Source organism: Carassius carassius, chromosome 42 (assembly GCF_963082965.1).
Source record: "Carassius carassius chromosome 42, fCarCar2.1, whole genome shotgun sequence".
NCBI classification, from domain to species: domain Eukaryota; kingdom Metazoa; phylum Chordata; class Actinopteri; order Cypriniformes; family Cyprinidae; genus Carassius; species Carassius carassius.
This window is the reverse complement of record NC_081796.1, coordinates 22,952,745-22,964,858: the sequence shown is the minus strand read 5'-3', so window position 1 is coordinate 22,964,858 and position 12,114 is coordinate 22,952,745. Positions and strand designations below refer to the sequence as shown.

At 33.7% G+C, this 12,114-nt stretch overlaps 1 protein-coding gene across 5 annotated transcripts in view; it reads right to left on the bottom strand.

Moving 5' to 3' along the window:
- The window catches only part of LOC132124234 (dual specificity calcium/calmodulin-dependent 3',5'-cyclic nucleotide phosphodiesterase 1C-like), a 66,798-nt gene that overhangs the window by 6,691 nt on the left and 47,993 nt on the right, over positions 1 to 12,114 (bottom strand). For all 5 annotated transcript variants that reach the window (XM_059535158.1, XM_059535161.1, XM_059535160.1 and 2 more), the window contains exons 7-16: positions 9,693 to 9,809; positions 8,830 to 8,970; positions 7,607 to 7,707; positions 7,390 to 7,518; positions 6,281 to 6,382; positions 5,990 to 6,110; positions 4,038 to 4,119; positions 3,831 to 3,951; positions 3,148 to 3,320; positions 1,393 to 1,743 (exon numbers count right to left, since the gene is read on the bottom strand). In XM_059535158.1, the coding sequence (XP_059391141.1) occupies positions 1,393 to 1,743; positions 3,148 to 3,320; positions 3,831 to 3,951; positions 4,038 to 4,119; positions 5,990 to 6,110; positions 6,281 to 6,382; positions 7,390 to 7,518; positions 7,607 to 7,707; positions 8,830 to 8,970; positions 9,693 to 9,809 (1,438 nt within the window). The remainder of the gene's footprint in view (positions 1 to 1,392; positions 1,744 to 3,147; positions 3,321 to 3,830; positions 3,952 to 4,037; positions 4,120 to 5,989; positions 6,111 to 6,280; positions 6,383 to 7,389; positions 7,519 to 7,606; positions 7,708 to 8,829; positions 8,971 to 9,692; positions 9,810 to 12,114) is intronic.

Here is a 12,114-nt window from a genome sequence, read left to right as displayed (position 1 = left end):
AGACCGCTCAGGGGAAACAAACAAACAAAAGAAAAGACAAGGGCTTTTCTAACATAAACAACCATTTTCTGCTCCACTAACCGTTTAACAGTACTACTGCTCTGCGTTCTTTCTAGAAATGTTTTGAATTGTATCCTTAGTTGTATCCTTCTCTTCTAGCTTTAGTAAGACATGTCTGACAAGAACATAAATGCACATACACTACAGAATTCATCATATTGCAGCACACAGTGCTTGCAAAACACAATACATTACAGCACTAGTAAGTAGAACACACTAGTTAGTATGCTTGCTTGAGGACATTAAACACTGCACATTACATTTGCACTCTATTCACCACTCAGCACACTAAATTGTAGAGTACAGTATATGCTATAGAGCACACTACACAACACGGACCACCCTGTACACTACAAAACACATAAGAATTAGAATTAAAGTTTATACTGTTTAAGTATATTAGAAACATTTAAGAACAAAACCACCGTCTTTGCAAAATGTTTTGGCTGCGAAAGTGCTTGGTTACAACAAACACAAAGGTAAGCAAGGCAAAAGTGGTAAATGCAGTATAGAACAGTTTATGGTAGTGATACCTATATATTGGCCCATATTTAGCCATATTGAAATATTGATTATTAGAACCTTTTATTTGATATCTGCCTGACTTTGGACCAGGGTTGTAACAATAGTTTGATAACTGTGTCCAATTATTTGACACATTATGTTTACAAATTATTCTTTTTTTATTCATTTTGAGAAAATATTGTGTAAATTACAATTACTCAATTTTTTATTTTATTTTTAATTTTGAGAAAGAAATATGAAAATGTATTTAATTTGGAAAATATGAAAGTTATTTAATTTCTGCAATTTCATTTCTTTGGACATTAAATAAATATGTAATAATAATAACAATAACGATAACAATAAACAATATTATTAAATATTTTAAATATTATTGGTAATTATTTATATATTTTTTGGCATCTGCTATCAACCAGCCAGTATTTAAATCTCATTATCGGCTTTTATCAAAATGCATATTGGTCAACCTCTATATTACATTATGCAAATTTTTTATGACATTATACACATGTATATTGTCAATAATAATAATGATAATATTATTAAAAATAATGATCAAAACTGATCAAAAATTAATAAACCACTAGTTTATATCATGTATAAGGTAAACCAAAGGTTAAAGTTCACCCAGTATGGATCAGTACAAATGTTTAGATTTAAAAAAAAAAAAAAAAAGTTGGAAACAAAAGTCACCACATTTTGCTAAAAATATAAACTACATATCCACATATCAGGATATAACTAGAATTAGTTTAAAATTATCTAATTTGAAAAATCAACAGATTTGTTGAAAACTTTGACACTCACCATTGTGTGCTCTTTTGCTATTGTCCGTGTCACTGCGGGTCTCGGGCTCTTTGGTGTCAGACGCTGGTGTTTGAGCCCCATTCACCCCCCCTGGGTCTTTATTACCCTCTTCCTCTCTGGGCTGTTGTTCTGTGGGCTCCTTGTTATCGCCTGTAGCTTCTCGATCTCTCTTTAAATCCTTCTCTCGTCTTGTGTCTTCCTTTCGTTTGTCTTGAGATTTCACACTTGAGTCCGTGCTGATTTTGTCTTCTTTTTTAGTATTATCGCCTTTGCTGTGACTGCTTTGTGTGTCTGTGTCGGTTTTATGAGCTTTCTCCTCGTTCTCTTCCTGTTTGGCCTTCTCTTCCAGATCTAACATACAAAAATTAAGTTCATCATTCGTGGCACTGTGAAAGTGAGGTCACTTCAAGCATGCAAAATTTCTTGAAACAAGCGCTGTCAGAATTAGTTTTTTTTTTTTTTTACACGGCAATTAACACAGGGGTGGAGCTAGGATTGGCCCCAATCACAACAGCTGTTAACCTGTCTTTGCATTTCCGCTTTCCTGCATTTGCATACTTATGAATGGAAATGAAAGAAGCACGAAGCAGTGTTGCCAGGTCTGTGGTTTTCTAGTGTAATTAGGCTACTTTAACACTGTTGCCGTGGTCTGATTTTCATGCCCATGGCTTGAAGCGACCCCATTAAAGTGATATTTAGCTCCTAGAATGCGAATTTTACCAGGGGAACCTTGGTAAAAACTTTATGGTCCAAAAGAAGTCCAATAAAGCGCATCCATACAACAGCTAGCAGAAGCTAGATATTACGGTTTATAAAATGTTAAATATGGATTTTTTTCTTACAAAAATGCATCGATTCAACAAAGGAGGCCTTCATTCAGCCCCCAGAGCCATGTGTGACATGTTTTATGATGGATGGATGCACTTTATTGGACTTCTTTTTGACTATAAAAAAAAAAAAAAAAAAAAAAAAACATATAAAGCTTGGATTGTGCGAGGACATTTTTTTATATAGCTCTGATCGGATTCATCTAGAAGAAGAAAGCCATATAGACCTAGGATTGCTTGAGGGTGAGTAAATCATAGGGTAATTTTCATTTTTGGGCGAACTATCCCTTGAACACTATAGTCAGAAAACTTTTCTTTGAAATGATAAAGCATTCCTCTGAGATCTGCTATCATATTCTAAGTCAAATGTAGTCAATCGTGATTTAATATTAACATTATTTATCTACAAAGTCTGTGCCAAATGGAGATCTAGATTCATACTATGAAGATGTGTTTTTGTTTATTTGTTAAGCCTGAGCTCTTGAATCTTTTGTTCATAATAAATTAATTTATATTTCTGAAAGATATTATTTCTGAAGCTAGATTTTTACAGTTTCTGAAGAGATGAGTGCTGCTTGGCCTTGCATACTAAGGCACTGTAAATGATTGCCATGGCTATACGATTGATAAGGTGTTCTGTGTGGTTGCTGGGGTGTATCTGCAGTTGCTTTGGCTTTGCTTACTGCCCCAAGTCAAAAGAGCCCTTACTCTCTTGATTTTCTGGACTTTAGATATGGCCTGGATCCACTGTTCAACCAGCTATTTGATGTATCATTTATTTATATTCAGCATAAGTTACAAGCCAAATTTTAATATTTAGTGTTATGACTTTGTATAAATCCCCAACCTTTAGTATGAGCAACAGGAGCAAGCATTACTAATAATTTACAGCACAACATTTTGATTTTTATTGAAAGTGTGTTTATACCTTTTGCTGCTTGTGCTTTCCATTTTTCTCTGTTTTTATGCACTTCCTCATTCCAGGTGCTTTTGAAGGTCTTAAAATCGACAGCGCTTACGGAGCAGTGAATGGAAGTGCCGCCCTCCGACCCAGTGCTTCTCACTGTAGACCGTTTACTGTCCGACGGGATGTTATTCAGACTGCACAAACACAGAGTGAGCATTTATTTAGCTTCCAGTAAATGTTTGTCTTTAGATTATATGGAAGTACATCACTTTTAAGTGCGATGTCATTAGCTGCAATTTCATGACTAGATAAAGGATGTGCATCCACTGGGACAAATACTACATCACTCACCTGACACCTAGACAATGCATGTTGGGTAGTTCACAAATACTGACATAATGACCTCGTAAAAATGTATAGTGGTAGCAGGTTATTAACAGAATTATCCAAGTTTAAAATAAAGGGTTCCTACATAGTTGACCAGTTGTTTAAAATAAATATTTTAGATTTATTTAATAATAACTCATTCAGATTGATCTGGGAACCGCTTTGTCATGACATGATCCTTCAGAAATCATTCTAAACTGCTGATTTGCTGTATTCATTTTTTGCAAAAAATCTTCGTGACCCCAAACTTTTGAACAAGATCAGTGTTTTGAACAACCAGTGCTAGTAAATTCATTTGCCCATTCATTTGTCCTTACCTGGACCGTCTGAATCCAGTCAGGCCGGAGGGTGAGGCTTCTTCGATCAGCGGAGTCACGATTTTCTCAATCATGTCTGTCAGCACAGTGAAGGTGGGCTCCACAATGAAATCAATGAAACCTGTTAGGGAAGTGAAATGAGCATCATAACACACAGACGTGGGTATACCAAATCCTATCGATTCACACGCAAGCTTGATCACTCACCGATCTGAGACTGGGCCACCATGGTAGACTTGCGGTCACATAAAGGAGAAAAAGGAAGCCCAAGCTCTGCCTCCTTATCGCCCTTTAACAAAAAGTAGCAGAACGCACCAATTACCATCTTTTCAGATAAAGATTTCTGATTATGAAAGGGGCCATAAAAGAGCATTTTTTAAAAAGCAAAAAAAAAAATCTTTGCTATGATTGCATTTTGGCTGAATAAAACAGCTATGACCTCTAAAAAACATAGACTCCTATACAAATCACATGCCACAATTTTGCTGATGGCACTTTTCACAGTCACCATCAATTTCCTGAGCAACGCTGATATTTCATTCCTGACTCTGAAATTGCAATTATAATTTCTGGGGGTGATTTACCTGCAAATGAACTGATCATTTATTAGCTTAAACATGTCAATAAATCAAAGATTTAATTTCACTCTTTTAGGAAAACCAAAATGGGACCGGTGTGATATCAAGTCAGACAATGGGAAGTTAATTGATTTGGCATTATGAGGAGATACTCATCTCTTAAAAACACACTGTGTTTGGATTAGAATTAAATCCGTTTTCATTTAGCAAGGAATTTGAGCTCTACTTCATTATTTATTCAATCATACAAGAAAAAAAAAAGCCCTGGAAAGTAATTCTGAATGACTTTCTACACCTTCATTGAGATGCAAGATCTGACGGTGAACCAAAAGAGTTCCAAATGTTGAGGTTAGAATGCGGGAAATTTAGAGGAGATTAATGGGATTTTTACAGTGGACGTTACAGGCTTGGAATGCTCTTTTCAAGATTAGATCACTGGGAAACAAAGTTAAGTTGACAAGGTATTGGGCTGCTGCACTGATGAGCACTTCCTAGAATGATCAAGGGTGGATTTGCAAGGTTTTCGGTGAATGAAATTCAAATCAGAGATTTATTATAGGCACTTACTTTGTACTAGTAAACAGGATATTCTCAGTCACCACTGTATATTCTATTTTGTTGGCATACATTTACTATTGTCTATGTATAAATTATTCAACATTTATTCTAATCAAATCTGAAAAGAAAAAATATGGAATCATATTTTTCACATGGAGTTGTAAGCCAATTTTCAGGATTATACATTTATTGTTTTACATTTTCACAATAGTTTCAAGAAAATCGAAGTGCATTTTCTCAAATTTCTATTACCTTTATGCAATAAATAGGTAAAAAAATAAATAAACGAGTACATAATAATATTATTAATAATAATAATCTCTTTCGGGTGATTTATAAAATAATTTAACTTGTTATTATTATTAAAATGAACATGTATACTACCAATACTGCCATATGTATAAACATTTGACAGTATAGTTTAAATAATCTTTACATTTGTTTATTTATTTATTTTGGTTAAATATTTTGATAACACTTTGCAATAAGGTTCCATTTGTTGACTAAATGAGTTAACATAAACTAACAATAAAAAATATTTCTAAAGCATTTATTAATCTTAATATTAATTTCGACGTTTGCTTACACATTGCTAAAATCAAAAGTTGTGTTTGTTCATATTACTTAATGCACCTGAGATGACATGATCTAACAAAGAATACTTGTATTTTTATTAACTACAACAAAGAAATAAATACTTAATAAGTAATATACATATTATTAAATTATTATTATTTAATAAATTATTAAATTATAAATACATATTTTTAATAAATAACATTTAATCTTTAGTTTATATGTTTTAAACAAACAAATGATTATTAATTTGAAATTCTTAATTTAAAATAATAATCATATCTTGATTATTATGGTCTATATTATGGTCTTAAAAATAGGCACAAAATATAGAATTTTTTCTTTCTTTTGAGTTTGTGAAATATGAAGTATATCCCAGAAAAGGCTTTGATATGATTGATATGCTTCTATAATTATAATAAGATTTCATGCTCTCGGGACACTGACCTGTCTGAAGAACTCCTCCAGCAGTGAGGTGGTCCAGCGGTGGTGCATGTTCCAGTTTTTGGCAGGGTGGCTGATGTCAGCGGTGTGCAGTAACAGGGATAAGGCCTTGGGTTTATCGATCCTGCAGAGGACAGAGATGTTCAGCCCCTCAGAGCTGTTAAAATCACTCTGCCAAACCTCTCAATATGTGGATATGAATATCTGTAGATGCAGAAATGTTTTTGCATGAACAGTGTGTGATTAGCTAAAGCCCCTCCTCCTCGTTAACCTGATGTGTGCGACCAAACTTACACTTCTGGCTGCTGGAGGAAGTTCTTCATGGCTTTAATCTGCTGGAAGTGACAGGACATGTCAGTGGCCAGGACCATCTCGACCACCAGGGCCCGCAATTCTCTGAGAGAAAGACAAGTTTTCAGTATTGACCTTAGAGCATGTTTCATTCGGTGAAGAACTGTCTTCTTTGTTTTATTGGGTTAATTCAACACACACACACACACACACACACACACACACACACACACACACACACACACACACATATTTATATACATATGTATATATATGCACATATGCACAGATCTGATTTCAGTCAATACAACATACTGGTAATACTATTACTATTAACTAACAACATATTAGTTAGTTCTTAATTAATAGGTTCTATAAAGCGGGACTATTCAAACTGGGGTATTCCAAATGGCCTGTTGTAAAAAGGAAAATAATCTGAACTGAAAAAAATAATAAATAAATACAAACAACAACAACAACAAAAACCCTGACCAGAAAAAAATAAAGTTTTGTTTTCTACTGGACATCTAGCACTTGTGAGGTAATTACATCTAAAAGTACTCTAAAAGAGAGCAGAAAAAAAAATGCACACAGTGTCAACATAATAAAAAGTGAATATTTTTCAGATAATAATTTCACATTTTATATATTATAATATTTAATATATTTTATAGTCCTAAATTTAATTATATATATATATATATATATATATATATATATATATATTTAATATATATTATGTATTTAATACATTATTTTTATATATTCATATTATTTTATAATATTCTATATATTTTTTTCATTTTTTTCATTCATACATATATATATATATATATATTTTTTTTTTTTCACTGTATAAAATATACATAAAAATATATAGGTACCTTAATATGATAGGAAATGGGTGAACTGGAAGGGGATGATCATATTTAGGGAACTGTTGCATATAAAACTCTTGATATAAAAGCACCAGTCCAGAACTACCAAATAAGTTCATTGTGCGACTAAAAAATGTTCTCCTATAGAATTATGCTGTAAAACAATTTTGGTTTCTAACTTGATCCGTCATTTTTAAGATGTCATATTGTGCTAATTTGCATCATGTTTCTAACCTCCAGTCATCTTTCGACAAATTGTGGAGGATGTTCATTTCATCGTCTTCCTGCAGAAGGCGATATGCAGCGCTCACATGGTGGTTTTCCTGTACGGCACGGTCATTGTATAGTATGGCTGTGTCAGATCTGTAAAACACACATTAGTTCTGTTAAACGCCATTGATGTATTTGCTTTGCTGAACTGAATGACACTGGTGTTTAACTGCAATAGTACCTGGTCTGTATGTGGAAGTTGTTGGTGGTGCCGGTGTGTTCATAATCATGCACAGCAGCGGCAAACAGCATAGCGAAGATCTCCAACTCAGTTAACCAGTGCTGGAAGAAGAGAGATAACAAGAGAAATGCTGTAGCAAAAGGAAAAATCTCATTTACACTGAAGCACTTTGATACAGTCTGTTCAATTCTGATTCTTTTGGGTATCTGATTCACCAAAAAGAACCTACTCTAAAGAGTCTTTTGTTCAGAAATCAGACTACACTGGTCACCCAGTATATATCTGATTCAGGAAAAAAGAGATGACTCTTAAGAATCAGTTGTTCAGGAATCAGACTACACTGATCAGCCTGGATATGTTTGATTCGCTAAAAAGAACTGGTTACTCTGATTCACTAAGAAGAACCAACTCATAAGAGTTGTTCACTCAGAAATCAAGACTACATTGCCTGCCTGAAATATTTCTGATTCACTAAAAATAACCATATTTAAAGAGTCTTTTGTTTAGGAATCAGCCTTAACTGGTCTCCATTATATTTTTGATTCACTTAAAAGGACCAGCCCAAAAGAGTTATTTGTTCATGAATTAAATACACTGCCTGCGTATGTTTGTTTTAACATGCAGTCTGTGAGGAAAACTAGAAAAACAACAGATGGAAATTTCATGTGAATAGTAGCTTTCATATTCAATGAAACACACTTCCTTATCAGACAATTTAAAGCCCCATTACGTGTTCTTTAATAAATAATATCATTCTGCTAAACTGAAGATAAGCATGAAGGAAATGAAATTATATTAGTTCATTATTCTTCTGCACATTTATTCTTCTGTGCATAACATTATCTCATATTAACACTAAATCACCAAAGTGCCAGAATGACAAAAAGAAATCATCAGCGGTGTAAATGCTAGGGGGCATATCATTTGTCAGAACGCCAGTGTGAAGTCCACACATCACAAAGAGGTTAATGAGCCTGCGGCAGGAATGACAGGAGCCCCATCCTCAATAATACCTCAAGTGCAGTGTCAGGCTTAATAAAACATACTTCTCTAGCTTGGTTCAGCAGAAATAACAATAATAAACAACCAAGGGGACTGGATTTAAATCACAGCACACATAAACATGCACAAATCCCCAAAGGCGAAGCTGTTGTTTGAATTCACAGACTCTAGGACATGATTTTTTGCGAAGTAGGTTTCTGTTGGTGCAACTCTGGACTTACAACCATGCCAGTCTTGAGCAGGAGGTAATGCACTGTCTGGGTGACGTCTGCAGCGTGGATTAGGTTGTGGTATGGGTTTCTGTATTTTCCGTAGCCCACCTCCAAGGCCTCCACAAAAGACACCAGAGCAGAAACGGGGATCTGAGGAGATGCATAAAAAGACCAACACAGTGTCAAATATCCAATTGAAGATGATCATCTGGACTTTGCTATCAAATGTTATTATGATGGATGGTTGAGTCCAAACACTTAGTAAATGAGATTATGTAATTTGTAAGTGCTGGTTAATATATAAAACACATTTGGCAATACATAACATATTAGTTAAAAAATAGTAACTATAAAGTAAGGGCTTTCAAACTGTGGTCACCCAAGGGGTACATGGATTAAAAAACAAACAAACAAACAAAAAAAAGTGTAAAAAAAAATCTAAATAATAATTTCGGTAGCTCTTTGTTTACAGTCCTGTCCCTCATATACTTACTATGTACTTATTATAGTAACTACAATAACTATGTAATAACTAAGTACTAACCCTAGGAACCTACCCCTAACCCTACCCCATGTAGTTACCTTGTATTACCAGAACTTTCTTAGATAAATACACTGTAAGTACACTAAAAGTGCATGTAAGTACACGTACTGTAAAATAAAGTGCAATCATAATTTCTATAGAATTAAATTCAAATAAATAATAAATAAAAAAATGAAATGAATAATAATAAAACTGACCAAATGTGATGCATTTAGATTTTCCCGTTATTATGTACAGTATTCAGATCCACAGATAAAGGAAAGGGAGATCCATTTTAAAATTCAGTATTTTTAGTCTTTTAATTAAAAAGAGAGAGAGAGCATCTTACCTTAAAGCGATTGATTAAGTCATATCTGGTGAGAAGTTCATAAAAAATAAATTTCAGTGCATGATCTCCGCTGGCATCGTTCAGTGTGAAGACGTCAAATGACCATGTGTCCACATGCTAGACCAATAACAACAACAAAAAAAACATCTTTACCATTATTAACAAATATAGTTATGAATATTTTTAACATCAATTTTATTTTTATTTTATGCTCAAAAAGGCTGAATTTATTTGATCAATATTATAGTAAAATACTAATATTGGCAAACATTTCAGTTTAAAATAACAGTTTTCTATCTGAATGTAATTTAAAATGTTATTTTTTCCTGTGACGGCAAAACTGAAAAGCATTTATTTGAAATAGAAATATTCTGTAACATTATTAATGCCTTTGTTCTAATTTTTTGATTAATAGAATGAATTATTGTGGAGTAAAAGTATTGATTTCAAGAAAAAAAAAATCTTCCTGACTCCACTTTTAAATAGTATTGTATACAGTACTTCTTATAGAAAAGAAAAATCACAAATAAAATCTCTTTGTATCTTCTGAGCTATGAAAGACCAACTGAGACTTTATTTTATGATGCCTATAAATGTGATAAAATGTTCACAGTCCCAGAGCCTCACAAATTGCTGCTTTTACATAATGTAGTAATATCAGCCTCATTTCTTTTTATAATGTATAAATTACTTTCACCTCCCTAATAAACAGGGACTGTGATGAACAATGTGTGATTCTATCATTGTACATTTCAATCCTGAGTCATGAAATGACAACAGCAATAATACAGGAGATTTGGTGTGTTATGCGCGCCTGTGGTTTATGCGTTCTCGATTTTTTCTCTCTCTCCTCCATCCACTCTCAGTTTGACCCTCTGTTATTTCATGTCATCACTTTCAAAGAAAGTTCTGTGTAGGTTTGATTAGTTGGTTGCGATGAACATTTGCACAATGCTGCATTAAATATTCACATGCTCAGGTTGAAATCTTTGTCCTGCATACTGTCTCAGCAAATTACTGCTATTGTTTGACAAGAACATCTGTATTAGTATTCTGGTACTTATCCTTCTCTCTTACATTTACCTGCAGATAAACTAATGAGAAGCAAATTGACTCACTCAAGGGCACCCCAGTTATAGGGGACTGCAGGAGATCTCTATTCCATTTCCAAAGGTTGAGCCTTAGCCCTTTGTGATCCAGTCTTTAGAAAGGTTCTGTGCTGTTTTGCATGAAGAATTCAAATTGGTTTGGATGTTTACAAATAATATATATAAAAAAGAAAAAAAGAAAAAGACAGGCTTTTTAGGTAAACACATGGGTTTTGTTTTGATTTAATTTAACTTATTTCATTTTATTTTTACTTTTACATCTGAAGTGAAAATACTGCACACATTGCTCATTTGATTAGTAAGAGTAGGATATAATATTCAAAACAGTCTTTCCAAGATCATCTTTGACCATCACTTTTAGTCAGAGCTTTAGCCAGAATTTTAGATCACATTTGGCAACATAAAAAAAATAATAATCTATTTTAAAGATTGCAGACTTATGACTGAAGTGACAAATAGGAGTAACTCTAAGCCATCCTGCCACAAATTGTGGAATGACTGAGAAGCTGATAGGAGAACAGGTGCGGCTGATAACATCTCTGAAATTGATTTCTTGATCGAATCACAGCAGATAGCTGGATGTATAATTTGGACTATAATTTCGTGCAGAGAAAATGGTTCAAAAAAGCATTTTCTTTTTTTTTGCATTTTCCTAATACACTAGCATTCAAAAGTTTTGAGGTTGGTAGGTTTTTTATGTTTGGGCAGAATCTTATGCTCACAAAAGCATTTATTTAATCAAAAACAGTGAAAGGTTCTTGTGAAAAGTTATTACAATTTAAATGTAATTTCTTCCAGTGATGCAAAGCTGAATTTTCAGCATGATTCAGTCACATGATCATTCAGAAATCATTCAAATATACAGATTTGCTGTTCAAGAAAAATATATTATTATCAATGTTGAAAAATGTTATGCTGCTTAGGGCCCTATTTTAACAATCTTTAACATGTGCAGGTGCACTCAGGGTGTGTCCAAATCCACTGTTGCTATTTTAATGAAAGAAAAAAGGTGGGTGCGCCCGGGCGCATGGTCTAAACGGGTTGTCCCTATTCTCTTAATGAGTAATGGGTGTTTTTTGGCCGTAATGTGCAATAAACCAATCAGAGTCTCATCTTCCTTTCCCTTTAAGAGCCTGTTGTGCTCGTGCCATGACGGATTTGCTATTTATACGGCGGAATTTGGCAAGCGCAAAGACAGAACGCGTCTCCGAGATGAAACGGAGCTGCTCGTGTGTGAGCAAATATATAGCCTAATTCTGATACATGCGATGACTATGCAGGCATTTATATATATATATATATATATATATATA